Below are 19,427 nucleotides of genomic sequence, written 5' to 3' on the forward strand. Positions count from 1 at the left end.
ACATGTATGTGGCTTTTTCTGAATTGTCTTGGCATCTGTGAAATGAGAAATTGCTTTTATATAAAATGGTGGAATTGGCTCTAGCCTGAAATACATAAAGCTCTAATTATAAAAGCAGAATATTCATATCCTTCCCTACATGTGATCCTGGGTTCCCTTTGTTCTACTACTCTATATTTTTCATCACAAAGATTGTTTAAAGAAAAATCTTTCAAGTAGAAAAATTAAATGGCCCAACCTCCTGATGGCTTTTTATGTAGGGAGTCTTTCTTATGTGAGGAAGTGCCAATAGGTCAATGAGACCTGTGTGCACAAACACCAATCAGCCATGTCATTACTCCTTGTATGTGGATTTTGAGAGATCTACATCTTCTTAAAAAAAAAAAACCAAAACCAAAAAACCAACAAAAAAAAAACCAACAGAAAAGAGCAGCTGAACTGATTCCTTGCAAACAGAAGTAACTAATGCACTTGATTACTTCAGGAAAAGTGAAGGAACCCTATGGCAAGATAAGAGGTTAAAGAGCTTTATGTTCGTTCTGAGGCAAAATTAAAAACATCCAGCCATCTCCTATCAAATTTAAATACTGATGATGTTCTTCATGTATTTTAACAAACAGTTAATGTCAAAGATCTGTTCCCTGCTTTTCCTCTGCCTGTTACAGATCACCTTATACTTACTGCCAGCTGTTTCAGCCTGTGTGATGCAAACCTGATGGATCAAATAAATCTTTGATGTAAAATTCCTAAACTGGGACATTTAGGATTGTACCAAGGATAAAATATAATTAATATTATTCTTAAATTCTTCTGGAAATTTAAAATGTGCAAAGTAGTGTTGTAATCATCAGTTATGTAAAATGCTTTGCCAAATTCACTTCAGACATTTTTACCATGTGGGTTATCAGCTTGACACCAAATCCAAATCTATCTTTCCCTAGCTTACATTACCTTGTCAATAAAACACACAGCATTCTTCTATCATTATTATCTAAGCAGTGCTTGTAAAACACCATTTTATTGTGGTTCACATTTTACGAAGCAGCATGGCTTTGCCTGAAATGAGCTGGAATATAGGTTCCAGGCTGAGCCCCACCAGTGATTGGGTTGATACAGAATGCTGTGTCACAAGAGTCTTGGTAGCCTTAATGCTTTACAGTAGGTATAGGATCACCTTATGACAGAAGGGTATTATACAAATGCAATTGCCAGACTTCTGTATGGTAGCTGGCTGTGAATGGCATGAAGCCACCAGATGCCCCCAATTTGGATGCTTCTTTACCAAATTTCTGTCCAAAAATACGAGATTTGAGTTACTGGTGTATAATATTAGCTTCACCATGGTTTATCTCCAGTGAGTCAGTGGCAATAAAGAAGTTGAGTTAATATTTACCACTTGTATTTACTAAAATCACATACCCTTTAATGGCAAATGATCCGTGAAATGGGCTGTAAAGGGGCCAGGAGGAACTGTTCTTTTTGCTAGTACAGCTGCAGCTCTTGTGCCACAGGCCCCAATAAAGGGAAGAGTTATTAATCCCCATATGTCACTGCAGGGGGAACAGTTATAATTTGTGTCCTTGCAATAGCAATGATTCAGTTGTAAGTGATCAACATATTCGCAACCTCCATGTCAGTCTGAGTTTCCTTCTGAAAAGTTACCGTGCATTGCTTCTGAAAACCTCAGTGTTGCCAAACTTGAATATAAAAACTTCATTTAAATGCAAATATACTTTCCTTGTCAGTAGCCCTGCAATCGTTGCAGGGGATTGAAGCATTCAGTTCTTTCTAAGGAGCGTAGTCAGCACTCTGTGGAGAAGCCAGAAGCAGCAGCTCTGGTTAGTCACTGGCAGGAACTCTGCTCCCCGAGAAATGCAAAAGGCATGGCAAAAATGACAGAGCAGACAAGCAGAGGTAAGAAAATGGCTAGGTACAGAGCAAGAGGACTGGGCTTCCCAGTTCTTTGAGTAACAAGAGATGTGCTCTTGTTTGTCTCAGGGGAGGATCCAAGATTGCTGATAGTACTTTCTCTACTGACTGGAGCATAAGTGGATGGTGGCTCAATGTATTATTTGGTTTGTTCTATCTGTTCCTTCAACACAGTGTTAACATGTGTTTTTCATGTTCTTCCCAGGCCCAGAAGAGCTAAATGGGACTTGCAGGGGGAAATCATGCCTTAGCTCATCCCTCCTGGCCACCCTGGCATGCCCCTGAGCCCCCCACATGTAGTAGACAAAGGCCTGGGAGTTGCAGTTGTCAGCCTCACCATGAAGGTTATCTTTGGCATGTAAGTTTTATGTGGTTCCTGCTGGTTTTGCACTGTGATGGGAATAAAGGGATTCTTTCCTAGGGTCAGAAAGCGTACTCCTGGAGTCCTGTTCTTCGTTCTGGTTTCATACTGATGTCAACAAAATAGGTGCCTTGATGGCCTGTGTGGGAATGGGAAAAAAGAGGACCGTTATTTTAAAAATAATGGACTCTATCTCAGCAGCATTTGCATTTGGGTTTTGACACTAATCTTCATTTGGGAAAAATAAAAAGTTTCAGCTTTCCATCTATATGCTTTTTCTCCTGGTCTTCATAGCCCTTCCCCATGCCTGCCATAAATACTGTGGCCTGAACAAGAAACCAGTTTGAAAGTTACCATGGGAAACTGCTGAATTTGAGTGCAACTATTACACTGTATTTGACTTCAGACCATCTTCATACCTATAATGTCATGTTCTGGTAGTTTGTATCGTCTGCTAGATATTCTGCTGGATTACTGTGTAACTATTTGGGTGGCGGTCAGCAGGGAAGATGCATTGTGATTAAAAGGAAAAGCAGCAGAAACCTTTTACTTCCATCACGGGTGCCATGAAGTCTGTCGGTTCTGTATTCCAGCCAAAATGGCAGGCCTTCAAGAACAGACTTTACCTTCCAGTAGTGCCCTGCCTCAGGTGTGACTGACAATGGAATTAATGGGGCACGGACAGTGGGAAAGGGGTAACATGAACTCATGTTTCATCTACTGCACAATGCTCTCACCTGCCAGTGCAGGATTTTCTTAGGAGCGACAGCAGCAGCAAATCTCCACCTGGCAGACATTTGCACCTGCAGTTCTGTAAGCGACTTAGTAAGTGGCTCCTAACTGTGCAGGGGGAACCTCTGAAAGAAGCAGTGGGCCAGCATTAGAATACTTAGCTTTGTAAATGACACAAAGCCGGGGAAAACAGTGAGAAAGATGCAGCTCTCAAGGACCTGCTACTGTCTGCCAGCTGGATAAAAGGGCATGCGTATTTCTCAGGGAGGGCATAGATAGACTTTACCTGAGGACTTCCAACAGGGGTGAAACTTAAATCTCCTTTAAGCTGTATTTGTGCCCACCTACTACTGGCAATTGCTCTGGCATTAGTGTATACCCAAAAGGGTACGGAGCAGTTGAGAGTGTGGGAATGTGTTGTTACTTGTGTTTGATTTGCTGGTACTAGTTGAGTGGTAAAGTGAAGCAATGCTAGGTCAGCTTTTGCCAACAGAGCATGTAGATCTCTAAAAGAGACCCTAAATTTACTGACATCTAGCATCTGTGATGATATGTAATAACTGTCCTACAGTGCAATGTAGGCCAGCTCATGACTGAGCCCTCTACATTTTTTTATAGGTATGTCATAGGGTATTAAAGCACTCTAATAGTACCAAGGAATGCTTTCACAGCAGTGTAATTTAGGAGGTGAAGAAATTAATTGTGGTCTACATTTGGTGGGGTTTGGGCACTGCTTCCTTTTGCTGTTTGGAGAAACTACCACCTCTGTGTGCATAAAGAATAAATTAACTTTCCATGTCTGACTGGTGCAATTAAATCCCATCTGTGCAGTAGGGGTGAGCATTTTGCACTTTGCGGACTAATGCCATTCCTGGTCTGTTGAAGTGGTAAATCTCTGGCCTTTTTTGTCAGATATTTTGTGTACACTTCTTAAAGGGCATTGCCCTCCTTCCAAAAGATTTTGTTCTACATAAAATGTACATTATACCTGACCTTACAGTATTTTTTGCTCCTACATTTAGAAGTTACCATTATGCTTGCAAAGGCAACACTTTTTCTGGAGCTGGGGGACTGTACTGATCCGTAAGCCAGAGAAAAGGTGAGAAAGAAGATAATGATTGAGTGTTACTAATCAGACGTTATGAAAAAGTATTCCTGCCAAAAAAAGAGCAGCCATGTAGAGGGTTGGGGGGGACCTATGTTGAAGAAAAGAAATAAGATATGAACAGCTCTCTGCCTCCACATGAAGCAAGAGAGAGCTTGTCACCTGTGCTGTCAGAAGACAGGAGTTTGCTGGGTGCTAATCATGAACCACTGAAAGAAAACTGAATGAAGCTCCACCTTTCAGGGACCCTGCCATCAGTGTTTTGTTCTCACGCCAAATTCCTGGACTATAAAAATCTGCCTATAAGCCAAGAAAAAAACACTTCCCTGGAAGGATTTTCAAGTTACCTCTTCATGGCAAGATGGAAATAAATAAGGGGAGGTCATTTTGGATCTTCTGCCTAATTTGGAGTTGTTGCAAGGGCAAAGAACCAGTTCAAATAGGTAAGAAAAAAAAACTATTTCTGAGATTATTTGTTCACACATTGCTCTGCACAGGTAATAAGTAGAGTTGTCAAATGAAAACGTGTAACATTCATGTAAGAGCCATATGTATGCTGGATGCTGTTTAACATTCCACATTTTCATCTTTAATGTCAAACCATTTAAATATTTTACTTTTATTCTTTTCACTCCTAGGTAGTTTATCAACTGTTTTATGTCCTAAATAACTACTCTTACAGAGGAGACTCCCTGGATACACTTTGCATCCTAAAAAAATGGTGTTACCATAGTGCCTGCTAGGCTTGATCGACCAGTATGAAATACTGCATTAGGAGTAATTACGGTTTTTGTGCTCTGCTGCACTGTTACCTCCTGGTTTGGTTTTGAATGTCTTACACTTTTCCCAGTTGCTTAATACACAAGCAATTGATGTGACAGTTATTGCTGTTCTAGTAATACTAACAACCCCACTTCCAAGAACAGCCAAACTTTGTCATTTACCTTCATTATTGTGTAGAAAAGTGCAAAATTACCCTACTCCACTTTAGTGTTGCCTATGGCAAATTTACCTATGGCAAATTACAGTCCCTTTAAAAAGCTGTTTCTGTAAGAACTGACACTTAAGTTTGTGTTCCGCACTTCTAACATCATGACCTGAATTTTTCAGTGTTCCCTTGGTGGTTCTTAGGTAGGAGTATTTCATAACATTTTAGAATTCCCTGACCATTTTTCACTTGATTTGCGATGAATGTTTGTGTGTTGATTTTCCTAAACATGCTACATAACACAATACGCCGGTTTTCATTTGTCAAACCTAGAAGAAATGCTAAAAGCATTTTGTAGCAAGCATATAATTTAATTCAAGGTGATTCATACTGACTTTGCACAGCTTGATGGTATGAAAGCTACCTTCTGAAATGATGTCTTCTGTGCACTTAAAGTATGTATCAATACCTTTGAAATAGGTACAATTCAGAGGTCCAAGACATGAGTTTTGGTTGAGATGAAAAACAAGTAACTCTGAGCTGATTGCTGAAGCTGGTGGCAGCCCCCATTTGCTGAGGAGTGATGCCACCTATGATATCTCCTGGAAGGGATTCAATTCAAGGCTTTGGATCAAAGTAGGATTTCAAAAGTACAAATGAGATTTAGACAGCCAGAATGGATTCCATTCATTTCACTTTAGATATCTCAGTGTAAATGTATCTCCAGATTAAATGCTTTCTATAGGCAATGGAGAGACACATGGATGCTTGGAGCATCTTTTTCATAGGTATATATGTAAGGTAGGAAAGCTGAACCTCTTCTGCTTTTCACTGTTAACTTCAAAGTAGTCTGGGCTCATTACTGGAGGTATCTGTTGTATGGACTTCTTCAAACACCCTCTTTTTGAAGAGACAAACTCCTTCCCACAAGCTAGTATCTTCCAGGGGTTAACATTTTTGCCTTTGAAAATATCTTCATTAAAATTCTTCTACCAAAAAAAAAAAAAGTAGAACACCTCATGTGGGATGATTTTCTAAGCTCCCTTCTTATGACTCTTTCTTTAGTCCAGGTGTCTACTGTCAGTAGGAGTGAATGTGCCACCTGGGGCAATTTCCACTTTCATACATTTGACCATGTTAAATTCACTTTTCCTGGAACCTGCACATATGTCTTCGCTTCACACTGTAATGACAGCTACCAGGACTTTAACATCCAAATCAGGCGCAGTGACAAAAATAGCTTCCTGATCTACTTCACTGTCACCATTGATGGAGTGATCTTGGAGGTGAAGGAGACAGGCATCACAGTGAACGGGAACAAGTGAGTAAAGACCATACTGTTGTTTTCTTGTGCAGCAGTTTTATTGTTATATACTAAGAACAGGTGGTTTATCTACAAAGAATTCTTATTCTGCAGAAGTGCAAATGGCTGTGTATGGTATGTTCATAGCACTTTGAACAGGGCATTGCAAAGAGTCTGCTCCATATTGGTGGAGGAGGGAAGAAGCACATAAACTATGTCTCCCAGTTATCAACACCAACATGTTAAGCAAAAAGCAATTCTTATGTTACCAAAAAAAAAAGTTGTAGGTTTCCTTAATGCCCCTTTGATTTGAGAGTGAAAGGTGGATGGAAGGAGGCAAACCCAGTGATTTATTTATCACTGGTTTTGATTTTGTAGAAATGATATTTCTTTCTCAAAACTTTATTTCTGTGGTACTAACCTTGCAAGCAGAGATGCATTGGTGTCAGTCAGGTGGCTAAGGTAGGATTGACACGCTCATGACCAAAATACATTGTGTTGTGGGTTAAGGTTGGTAAAAGGTCACATGCCTAATATCACTGTAGAAGGTGATCATACCCTATTTCAATGCATTGTGTGGATAAAGGCTGACCTTGAAAATAATGTTCCCATGACTTATTTAGCTCTTTTTGACTCTAGTTTTTCTTCCTCTATCCATGAGAGGATTTGATTAGTCTTTTTTCCAATGTAACCTGTTTTGTTCTTTCCTATTTCCAGGATCCCCATGCCCTTCAGCTTGAAGAGCATCCTGATTGAAGACACTTGTGCTTACTTCCAAGTCACTTCCAAGCTGGGCCTGACACTCAAGTGGAACTGGGCTGACACTCTCCTAGTATGAACAGCCAGTTAGTTGTTTTTCTTTTGGTGAACCTCATCAGTGATGAAAAGCAGAGTTGGATGCAGGAACGGTGTTGATATGAGTTTGGAGGGGAGGAGGGAAGGCGCCATTGCATCTGTAAACTGATAGGGATATGCCAAACTAGGTAATAGTTTCATGGGGTAGGGACATGGAGTCACAACCCCCAGGCATTCCAAACCAATTTTACCACTAATTTTATGTGAGGAAAGGTACCACTGTTAAACATAGAGACAGCTGCTCTGTAGTCACCTGCTTCCTGTACAGGACACTGGCAGCAGCACTGCTAGTCCTCGCAGCCCTGTCCTGTTAGTTGCTTGGGAAACTAATCTGTGTGGCCAGTTCAGACCTTGGCATCTCTGATTCCAATGCCTTCCTGTGTGGGACTTCCTCTCTATGCACTCATTCAGAAATACACTCTTCTGCAACACTGTATTTACACTTCTTGGTGTGAAAACTTTCCCTCCACAATCAGGACGGAGATTAAATATATCAAAGTTCTATGTCATGTTTTGCAGTGCAGAGGGACAGCAAGAAGGTAGAAGGTGAACAGAGTTAAAAAATATAATCCTGTGGCAATCAAATGGCCTTCAAATTCTGACCTAATGAAGTATTTGTTTCCTTCTTTCCCCTGTAATAGAGTGGACACAATTTTAGGGTGACACACTCGTAGGAAAAGCATTGCCTTTTTTTTGTGGATCTGAATAATGGCAGTACTACCCTCCAATCATGTAGGAGTGATTAGGTGCTATAGTTCTATCTAGCAAGGCAGTAGTGTGCTAACCTGACACTTTATTGCCCTGTTATGATCAACAGACCCACCCCTAGAAAGGCCATGGACTGTGAAAAGCTTTAGATATGGCTAAAAGCTCACCAGAAGCTGCTGCTTCACAGCCTACAGGATCAGACCATGGTTATCTGACCTGCCCAGAGTGAAGTTGTGGTACCTTGCAAGAGGTACAGTCTATACTGGGAGGCACTTGTCCAAGTTGTAGTCCAGTATTTGGCATGCTACAGTTAGCGGTTTTGAAGGTAGGAATAATAATTGCTAGAGGACTGTCTTTCCATTTAAATTCAGCCTGTCTTCAGCTAAGTTTATGCCAGGTTTGTAATGCAAAAGGAGACTGCTCTAAATTGATAATGAGCATTTCTGCTAATGTGCTTTTCTATTGTGAAGCGACTTTTAATATGTGCTGCTGATGGGGGGAAAATCCTTTTGAACTCTGTGTTTCTTCTTTGCTTTTGTTTTGTAGCTGGACCTGGAAGAAACGTATAAAGAAAAAATATGTGGTCTATGTGGGAACTATGATGGCAATGAGAAGAATGATTTGATTTTGGATGGTAGGCCATGAATACCGAGTATTCCACGTAGAACAGAACTGTTAGCACATGACACAAAAACTTGATACTTTTCCACTAAGCAGGGTTTCAGATTTCCAGACAGACACTCTGAAATGCATTAACATTTCTATGAACAGATGTATTTTAAGAGGTTCTGGGATCATTTGTGTTGCTCTGCTGTTTGCGAACTTGTACGAGTCTCAAACCTCTTTTACCCAAAGTAATTGACTGACTGGCTATCGTGAAGCAACATTGCTGGGTTTCCCACTAATATAGAAAATGTTAACTAACTTATAGTCTAAAATTAGGCATAAATGTATTTTTTAATCCTTCCATTTACATCACTTTACAGTCAGGCATTAAGTGTGGCTTTTTTTGCCTCTCTAATGAAATGAAAGTATCATCTCTGAGCCAGAGAGATGTCACAGAGAACCTTACAGAAGCCATGGTGCCATCCACCGCCACCTTCAGATATTGCACTGAAGTGGAAAGAAGCCAGCACAGCCAACAGCTGAGGCTACAACTCTACAGCAAGTTCTATGAATAGAAAGAAACCTGCATCCTGGGGTATTAGCTGCCAGATTGAAGCCAAAGTAATAATGTGATCCCTTCATATAATATCCAGGCTTCTTGAGTCACCAGAAAAATATTGTCATCTACCTCATCCATTCAGAAAGAATCCTGAGATTTGATTTAACATACCACTTGTAGTGGTAGATCTGGGGTTCATCTTCATATTTCATATTAAGCTTTTTGAATGCATCTCAATCAAGTAGTAGTCAGTCTGCCTGCTCATGCTATGACCCACTGTGTAAGGTCCAAAATTACTTCTCACATTCAGACTCTTTTCTCTTGAGGAAAAATTTACCAGGAAGAAAAATACCATTTCTGCATGGAGCAGCTCTTCTTGAAACTTTATTATTTACATCCTTTAATGCCAATTGAGATCCTTGGCAAATCACACGGCTCCAAGAGTTCAAGGCTTTAGAAGGGTGTCTATTTTCTGAAAAAATAGTGGTAAAGGACCTGAAAAACAGCACTATAGTGGAAATCACTCTCTCAGGTCTGCTTCTAGTTAGTGTCTGAGCCAGCACAGGAGAACAGATTTTGTCAGAAATCTGTCTATTAAATCTTTTTTTTAAAAATCCCCCAATACCAAACAAATAAACAAAACCTCAAACCACCAAGAAAAAACTCATAGAATGGCAACTTATGCATACTCCCCATAAAAGTATATAAATTTCAGACTTCATCAGAAATATTTCCCACTTTCAGGATCAAGTTTTTGGTATGCTTTGGGACAGTGCACCCCTCTGGCCAGTGTAATGGCTACGTGCATGTATCATGTGCCTCTCTTCCTGTACTTCAGGTTGTGATAGTAGAAGGCAAACTGAAATCTATGACTGTTAGACATGCAAATACAAAACTATAGAATCAAAACATCCATAATGAACTGAAGTCTTTGAAAGTGATGAGGTGCAATAGAAAGGTCAAAAGTCTTATGTGATTATAAATGCCCAGGCTGACAGCAGGCCTTGATACAAGTATGCCAAACTCCTGGCTCTAGCTCAACAGAAGTTATATCAGGCTGTCATCTCCTGTAATATGGATGCTGTGGTTAAATCTGGGTATTTGGTGAAGAATATACTGCCATAGAGCCCAAAGATGAAGTGGATCTTCATAGCCCATTAACTGATCTAAAGTATTGCAGGCAGTTACTCAGGTGTGTCTGGGGATTTTGCAGGGTATAAAATGCATCCGAGGCAGTTTGGTAACTTCCACAAAGTAGAGGATCCATCAGAAAAGTGTGCTGATGTGAGTCCAGATGACCATACTGGAAGACATCCTAGGAGGGAAGATGATAGATGCAGTAAATATGTAAGTATATGCGGCCAAGAAGTACAAACCCTCCTGAACTACAGCCCTGGAAGAGACTGTGTTGAAAAAAGTGTTAACTACAGAACATGCACTGAACTGAATTTTTCATAAGTCTACCCATAAGTCTGAGTAAACTTCTTATAGCTGAAAGAATATCCTATTATAGTGTTAAAGAAATAGATAGTGGGAGAATGATCAATTGAATGACAGCTTCCAGTCCATGAAAAAAGGACCTCATAACAGAAAGTTAGACTGGATGATGCACTGAGGTCCCTTCCACCCTGAATTATCCTGTCATTCTGGACTTTTGTCATCAAAAATTGGGATGCACATCCATAAATGTGAAAGTGGGTTAAATGTATTGTTTTTCTTTTTAACAGAAAAAAAGTTGCAAGAAACTTATGTCCCGATTCGGAAACTGTCCCAAAGTGGTTGCATTTGATGACTATGTAGAGACCTGCACTGAGGACATGTGCCACTGTGCAGTTAATTCTTCTCACTCTGATTTGGTTTCCAGCTGCATATGCAGCACACTAAACCAGTACTCTCGAGACTGTGTTCTCAGAAAGGGAGACCCTGGGGAATGGAGGACCAAAGAACTTTGCTGTAAGTAACTACTACCCTGGAGGTTTCTTTCAGGTTAGAAATATATGTGTGTATTCTGATCCCAGCAGACCAAAGTGCTGTTAACTGCAGTGAATCAATCTCTAGAAATACTTTGACTGAAACCTTGTTAATGGAAAATGTTCTACAAATTTAACTTGATTTTTCCACTTAGAACTCTTTCTTAATACTGTGTCCCCTCCCCTCTGATAGGTAAGTTTTCTCCAGTTATTTTATTTAATTTTACAATGCACAATTAACTTATAAATAGCCTTGTTTTGCTTCTGAAAGCCTAATCTAATGTGCTTGTTCTTAATTTATCCTGTGTTTTCATACTCAGTAGTCACAGTTACCAAGCAGGAAATCACTGTAAATCCAGGGAGAAGGCTACAGGTACTTCTCCAAACTGCTGGTGTGAATTGGAATAGAAAATTAATTCCAGAATGACTGATGCCTCAGGCAAAAATAAATTACTGTGACTCCATAAATGATTCAGGTGTCCTTTGCTTGTATCTGTCTTACAGATCAGGAATGCCCAAACAATATGGAGTACATGGAATGTGGAAACTCCTGTGCTGATACATGCGCTGACCCAGAAAGGAGCAAGATTTGTAAAGCCCCATGTACGGATGGCTGTTTCTGTCCTCCTGGTAAGGCAGTTTGCTTCTTCCAGTGGGAAAAATAGAAATGTTATTCCCTTTCAGGTAGTGGCAGGTTTGTGTTGGGTTTTTTTCTTTAATATTTTACATTAAAATCAATGAATAAATTGCTGCTTCTAGCATACTTTAACAACTTTCTTCTTGGAAGAGCCAGATCTCTAAAGATCTCCTGAAACTGGAGGAGGGGCAGGAAAATTTGGTGCATAAGTAGAAAGAGGAGAGGTGTTTTTAAGACAGTAAGAATGCAGGTGAAGGTATCTGGTGAAGTGCCCCTGTTACAAGGCTTGAAGTTGCATGTAATGCATTACCAGGTATGTGTATGTATAAGTTTGCACATTAAGTAGAGTCTAAGATGAGGGTCTGACCTCAGTTAGATTCACTATTAGAAATTGATGGAAATTGTCTCACATACATGCAATCTAGCACATAAGAATCCTCCTCACAGTGAAAAATTCCAGTAACATGCAGAGATATACTTTGGGTTTTGCATTGTTTTCATTTGAGCTCTAGTATGAAATGTTTCCCAGCCATTAATGACTGAAAGGGCCTGGTATGGTGTTTTCCTTAAAATATCCCATTCATTTACAGAAACACTGAATACTCCAGTTTTTTTTCCTTGTGCTAATCCTCCCTGATGGTTCATATTTCCCTCACTCGCCAAAGAAGTACTAACTAGCCCATGTGTCTGAACAGGAACTATCCTTGATGACCTCAGTGGCAAAAAATGCATCCCCAGAGACAGCTGTCCCTGTATGTTTCAAGGCAAAATCTACTCATCTGGAGGGACTTACTCCACTCCCTGCCAAAATTGGTACTGTGGTGAATTTTATTGCAGTAACAAAGCAAATGCATTTATTTCAGAACATTGTTGAGTTGCATTATGTTCTTTTCTCCTTTTTTTTCCCCTTCCCTTCTTCCTAACATTTGTCTTCAATAATAATGCAAAACCTGGTCTGAATTTCAATAGTACAGGAATACTTAGAGGTTGTCTTCAACCTCACATTGTTATCACTGCCACTTGGAAGTCCTAGCAAAAATTGAGCTGAACATTTCAGAATGCAGAACAATGAGACTCTTTTCTGGTCAGTTCAGAGGAATTGGCCAGTAAAGTGAGGCAAGACCTCACACTGTTTTAATAAGTTATATTTCTAACCACGTCTAGATCTACAAACGGCTATTTCAGGGCCTGGATCTCAAAAGTCCTGATCCTTGAGAATTATTTGATTTAGCTTGAACCTATCTCCACTCTGCACTAGTGAAAGGTGATTAAGTATATTATTCTCAAAACAGTTTTATTTTTTATTCTGATATCCATCGACTGAATGAACAGTTGTAGGTGTTATTTGAATTCCTGTTAAACAGCATCATTTCTTGATCATAGGGCTAACTTTTACTATAGAGAGGAATGAAATACACTGTGGTGCATGGTGGGGTAGGCAATCTGTTCTGCAAACCTCTTTGGACTTAGTATTTCCTGCATTTTGAGAAAATACTCCTCAAAACCTGCAGTTTTGAGGAACTGAACTTGATGACTTTGGGTAGTTCCCATCTAGTCACAACCACGTCTGGGCTGTTCTCCTGCTGTGAGCATAGCTCTGAAAATTGTAACTGCCCATCATCTCAGGTCCTCCACAATTAGTTGCTGTAATGTTGCATCAGCAACTGGCTGAACAGTTGTATCAGTAGCATAAAATGCTGTAAGATCCTGCTTGAAAAGGTTCCTTCTTTTTTTACAAGCTCAAGTAAGAAAGTAAGGTCCTGACAAGCATTTCCTGCTTGACTGACTCTGTGTATTTCTGAAGGACCTGGTTCAAAGCTCAGTGCAGGTAACTCTATCACTGAGAGGCATTCAGTCTTCACACCTTAAAGGGGTGTGTAATCCATGCAGAGTCAGATAGAAATGCTGTTTTACCTTTGCTCCTTTACCACTACGTTTATTCTAACTGCTCTTTTTTGGGTTTTGTACAGTACTTGCATAGGAGGCCACTGGAGCTGTATTTCTCTGCCTTGTTCTGGAAATTGTAATATAGATGGAGGATTCCATATAACAACATTCGATAATAAGAGATTCAATTTTCATGGCAACTGCCATTATGTCTTAGCTAAGGTATGAACAATCTTTGCTTTTACTCCTAAATCTCTTGAGTTGCATGAGGCATTAAGCTGTGCTGGAGCTTTATATGACTTAATTAAATGGCACCAATCCAGCAGAACACTTCAACACATGCTCAGTCGTCAGCCCCATAAATTTTCCCATTTGCAATGGATTATAAATAAATTGCTTGATGCTTCACATCAAGGTTTTGCAGCTTCAACATAGTTTTACAACTTTTCTTAAAAGAATTAATTTTCTTATTGGATTATTAGTGTAGATTTAAACATTTCTCCTGAAGCTTTCTTCATGTATGACTATCAAAAGGAAATGGATGAACAAAAATTCCTGCACAAAGATTTAATTCCATATGGCTGTCTGCAAATACATGGCACACAGGTTGATAGCAAGGAATCAGAGCGCAGAGGAAAGGCAGTGAACATTATTTATTTTGGCAATTAAATGAAGCAGTTTGCAGTTAGAGATTAAATACTCCACTTCTTTTATTATTCCATTTCAGCCTTTCAGAGACACCTTTTTTCTATCTAGCTCTCTTCCTATAACATGCTAACAATGTCGGCACATCCCTTTGCTCCTGTCTTTTCAGAATACTGATGACACATTTGTGGTGATTGGAGAGATTGTCCAGTGTGGGACATCAAAGACAATGACTTGCTTGAAGAATGTATTAATCACTCTTGGAAGAACTGTAAGTAACTTGCTTTAGTTAGTTTCATATAGTATGTCACTCATATTTAGGTTCAAAGGTGGGATTTCTCTAACACTGTGGACTCAAGTTGGTCTGCTGCAGTCCTGAGATGGCAAGATTAATACCAGCTGATGATGTGGTGCATGTGTTTATTGTGTATGTTCTGCAGGAGCTATGTCCTTTCAATGGCTTTTCCATTTTCTTTAGAGGCATATGGGTAAAAATTATCTTTGTTATCTTTCCTTCTTTTTCACAACTTCAATCTTTTTCTCTTTCTTTTTGAAAGCTTGAGATTTTGACGAGAAAATATCCCCTTTTACAGTAGTTTTGAGTCCTGAGGTTTTTTTCTAATGCAATGAATGAAGCTGCAGAATTTTCCAAATGAAAGCTTGAGGCTTCTCCTAGTGAAGATTATGCCAGGTTTCAAACTGAATTTAGTGGAAACTGGGTTAGGGCTGGTATTTATGCACTCCTAAAGTTATACAGATTAATTCTGCCCCTCTGGTATTTAACTGGTGCAGTCCTAACCTTCTTACAAGATCCAACATCCTAACTTCCTTCTATAGTCAAGAAAGAAATGTGTCCAAAAGACAAGTCAGCCCCCTTAGGGTATGATGTGTTCTCCTGGATGGGCCTGTCTCCCTCCATTGACTACCGAGGGAGTTTGAGTAACATAGCCTTCATTTTAGATATGTTTCATTTCCAATGAGATGGAGCCTACATGTAATGGTTCTCAAAAAGAAAACTAACCTCTTAGGTATGTGAAAGCATGCCATCAAAGCTGTTGCTTATGGAGAGGAATTTTTCATTTTTTGTTATGGCCTAGGGATTTGCTCTACACTACTGTAGTATAGGCACTGAGTTACACTGCTCCAGAAGTGATAATGTTTTGAAGACACTGCTTAATGCTTAATGAAGCTTGTCAGGTTGTTGCTGTGTCTCATGTCATATGCATTCACTACTGTGGGCTTTTTTTTTTTTTCCTGCAGACTGTAAAAATATGTTCCTGTGGCAATATCTACATGAATAATTTCATTGTGAAGCTGCCTGTAAGCAAAGGTAAGTGTCCTCCTTCACATCTTCCCTAAGTAAGTCTACATGTAATCACAGAAGGATTCCTTCTCTATCCTATGGAAAAGAACATGATCTTGCCCATTTTTAGGTCATTTGCCTTAGGTGGATACTAGGTCTATGATTCCCTGGGAATTCCTGTGTTACACTGGATGCATTGGTTACCAAAGTTCCTGTTTACTTAGCTTCATAAAGATTTGTAGGTGCATGCTTTAGTGTTACTTTTGTTTTCCTTTTTAGATGGCATCACCATCTTCAGGCCCTCTACATTTTTCGTCAAAATCTTCAGCTCGACTGGAGTACAGATTCGAGTGCAAATGAAACCTGTAATGCAGCTTTCCATAACAGTAGATCATTCTTATCAGAATCGCACATCTGGTAGGACACATGATGCTCTTTCAGTTTGCTCTTAAACTGAGTTGTAGCTGTTTGTCTATCACTTGAAGTGATGAAATTATTTTATTTTATATAGAACATTGAAAGTTTGCTAATTTGCTGAAGAAAATTAGATAATCTCTGTGTTGTTTAGTGTGTGCAGGTATTTTACACTCTGTGAAAGCAAGCCTTCATCAGAATCTTGCAAGATGCAGATTACATTCTTGATTCTGCCACCAATCTCCTGTTTACATTATTTAAGCTTTTTGTGTTTCTGTTTCCTATCTGTGTTAACGGGATTACATCCTGTCTCTCCAACCCATTTTGGTTTTCTCTGCCAGTGTTTACTAAAGCACATTTAAACAGTTTCCAATCTTCGTGCTTACCAAGTGCTACTGTAATGCAGAAAAATAATAATTACAGTCAAAAGACAGGGTTTTTTCTGATTTTTGGGAACATCAGGAAGTTTCTGAAGAAAAATGAGGTTTTATTATAAACCTGGGAGTGTTAATCTAGATGCCATTCCTTTTTCCAATCATATAATGATTTCTTTTATTTTACCTTTCTTTTTTTTTTCCTGCCACCCACACAAGGTCTTTGTGGCAATTTCAATAACATCCAGACTGATGACTTCAGAACAGTCACTGGAGCAGTGGAAGATTCTGCTTCTGCTTTTGGTAACTCATGGAAAACTAGAGCCAGCTGTTTTGATGTCGAGGACAGCTTTGAAGATCCTTGCTCAAACAGTGTGGATAAAGGTAGCAGGCCTGGTTTATCAATGCTAAATAATTTTTCATATGATGGATAACCAAAAAAGCTTTAGAAATCTCATAAACATCAAAAGCCTGCTGTCTTTGAGACTATTACTAGATGTTGGGTTTTGCAGGATTTCAAGGTGCCAGCTTTGCTTTTAAATCAAAGGACCGCAGTGCTGGAAAAAGACATCACCTTCAGTAATGATTTGTAAAACATACACAGCATAAATGAGAACAATTTAGGTTTAAGGCAGAGAATTCTTGTTTGTCAGTATTTGGGAAAGATCTTTATCCAATCTAGGTTGTTACAGCTATGCTGAAGTCAATAGGAATGAGTTATCAACAGTACTGACTTCAGTAAGCACTATACTGTACTAAGTGCACTGTCTGGCTTCTCACTTGGACTGGGTTGCCATATGAAGCTACAAGTAGCTTCTCACTTGTCCTAGGTATTGCCATATGTAGTTAAATCTGCAGCTCAGAGCCACACAGCTCACTGATTACACGCTAGATGTTATTGATTGACTATGGAAAATTGCCTGACTGTAAAGAATTAGGGAAGTTTGATGAAAAATGATGAAAATGAGGAGTTTATGCAGACGTTCTGCAAATCCAGCTGCAGTAATAATGTTAGTATTTCTTAGTATTTGGAAGGTGAATCCTTTCTTTTAGGGAGATGGCTGGTTACCCATCCAACTATGCTTATCACCATGATGTGTTAATGCCCCATGGTATTGTCTGAACATTTCAAGACATTCTAGTACGGTGTGCTCACTGATAAGAATATTGATTCAGACAGAAATGGGGTTGATGGACAATGATATTTTTTCCCACTTCAGAAAAATTTGCCCAGCATTGGTGTGCTCTTCTGTCTAATACAAGCAGTGCATTTGCTCCCTGCCATTCTGTTGTAGACGCTTCTGTGTACATCAAGGTAAGACACTGGTCTAAATGTGTGGTTTAAGCTAGTCTAGAGACTGATTGCCATGAAGCTATAGTCTGCCCTAGTTGGAATGAAATAGGTTACAGTAATGCCTCTGCAAAAAAGTTCACTGATACTGATGAGAAAAATAAAATAAGAGACCTTTTTGTTTGCAGCCCTGAAAATACTAAGTGACTGCAATCACTGGCAATTTTGTTGCATGATCCAGAAGAAAGAAAACAAAGTGTTTACTCTTCTTGAAAACGGTTTGCTTTTTGAAAATCGGTGTTTCTGTGTGGAATTGAAATGAATTTTTTCAGCCCCATGGATTCCCTCTGACTTGGTTTAAAATTCACATATAGGGGGAAAATACTATATATTCTTTCTATATACTATATTCTCTCTAATACACTATACTTATATAGTTTATCTCCCATTTATTACTGTGGAATCATGCTAGTCTCCTCATATTTAGAAGGAAAAAATTTGCCCATAGGTACTCTTGCTGTGCAGCTCTATAATGCTGTTAAGGAAGTTGGCTGAACTAGAAAGATGCCACATTTATATCAATAGTAAAGAAGTTTCTGCAAAAATGCAGAAAATTAATGTAAGGAGTGTGATGCAACTTACTGAGAAAATACCTGATCCTTAAATTTTGCCCCAAATTTAGTTTGTCTTCAGTTACCTTTGAAAATATGGCTTATGATTTACCTCTCTCAAGTTTCCCCCAGGAAATATGTCTGCTTGAGATTTCATGTTAACTCTAAATTGAATAGGAATTTGCAATTTTCTATTAAAGAAAACTAACAACAGTTTATTATGGTTATGTCAATTGCTCCTGCTCATCTCATCAGATTTTAAACTATGATTCCGGGAAACATTTTCCAAGAATGGCAGGATAAGTGTGTCTCATCTATGCAGTGTGACCCTACTGCTTTTGAGTGAGTGGCTGTATGTGGGTTCTTCTGTCCAGCTACCCAGTTAAAAGAATTAGAGATTTAAGTGCCCTCTATACTTACCTAACTAGTTCTTTAGATCACATTACATATTATTCTGTATTAAAATATCTTCTGTTATGCACATGTCAATTGGGTGTAACTGATCAACCAACAAGATTGGTATACAAGCGCCAGTCATTGCTGTGCAGTGTTTTAAGTTCTGTGTATCTTTAGATTATATATTTTGACATGTCTGAGGTTATGCACCCTCATGAAAGGCTGGTGCTTTAGTGCTTTCATGAAATACAGGTGCCCTTATCATTCTCACTATCCATCTGTACATGAATGTTAGATGTACCATCTTTGCAGATACATGGCTCTAATTGATTTTTTATTTCTTAGGTTTGCACAGTATTTCATTAGCATACATTTTCTCTTAGAGATATTACAAAATAAGTTTCATTGGTAAATGAAAAAGTAGGCTGGTTGACTACTTTTTGAACAGCTATATTTTTCCCTGTTCTTTTGTGAGCTGGGTATAATAATAGCCATGTTCTTTTCTGTACTCTAGAAATGTATGTATGACACCTGTAATGCTGAGAAGAGTGAAGTTGCATTGTGTAGTGTGCTCTCTACTTACTCCAGAGACTGTGCTGCAGCAGGCGTGTCCCTGAAGGGCTGGAGGCAGGGCATCTGTGGTATGCATCCTGAAATACCTTGGGTAGGGGTGTGGGAGAACAGCTTCAGGAGAGCCCAGTCTGTATCAATCAGTATCTTTTGTGCTTAGTCACCAAGTTAGTGGGTCTTTGAAAAAACAGAATAAGTCTGTGCTTCATAAAAAACTTCTGCTTGTCAGAACCAGTTAAAGGC

General features: G+C 39.2%; 1 protein-coding gene across 1 annotated transcript in view; it reads left to right on the forward strand.

Annotated features, from left to right (window-relative positions):
• Nucleotides 1–4,488: 4,488 nt before the first annotated feature.
• LOC311191027 (mucin-5B) overlaps nucleotides 4,489–19,427 on the forward strand; it is a gene marked incomplete at both ends in the record, with an annotated part of 41,277 nt that continues 26,338 nt past the window's right edge. Inside the window, 15 exons of the mRNA XM_084263123.1 lie at nucleotides 4,489–4,570; nucleotides 6,121–6,376; nucleotides 7,076–7,190; nucleotides 8,468–8,555; nucleotides 10,300–10,433; nucleotides 10,814–11,039; nucleotides 11,561–11,686; nucleotides 12,389–12,506; nucleotides 13,664–13,802; nucleotides 14,395–14,496; nucleotides 15,486–15,555; nucleotides 15,808–15,945; nucleotides 16,536–16,700; nucleotides 17,537–17,631; nucleotides 19,129–19,255. Coding sequence (XP_084119249.1) covers nucleotides 4,489–4,570; nucleotides 6,121–6,376; nucleotides 7,076–7,190; nucleotides 8,468–8,555; nucleotides 10,300–10,433; nucleotides 10,814–11,039; nucleotides 11,561–11,686; nucleotides 12,389–12,506; nucleotides 13,664–13,802; nucleotides 14,395–14,496; nucleotides 15,486–15,555; nucleotides 15,808–15,945; nucleotides 16,536–16,700; nucleotides 17,537–17,631; nucleotides 19,129–19,255 — 1,981 coding nt within the window. The remainder of the gene's footprint in view (nucleotides 4,571–6,120; nucleotides 6,377–7,075; nucleotides 7,191–8,467; nucleotides 8,556–10,299; nucleotides 10,434–10,813; nucleotides 11,040–11,560; nucleotides 11,687–12,388; nucleotides 12,507–13,663; nucleotides 13,803–14,394; nucleotides 14,497–15,485; nucleotides 15,556–15,807; nucleotides 15,946–16,535; nucleotides 16,701–17,536; nucleotides 17,632–19,128; nucleotides 19,256–19,427) is intronic.

The sequence above is a fragment of the Gallinula chloropus genome (assembly GCF_964237585.1).
Source record: "Gallinula chloropus genome assembly, chromosome: 4".
Classification (NCBI taxonomy): Eukaryota; Metazoa; Chordata; class Aves; order Gruiformes; family Rallidae; genus Gallinula; species Gallinula chloropus.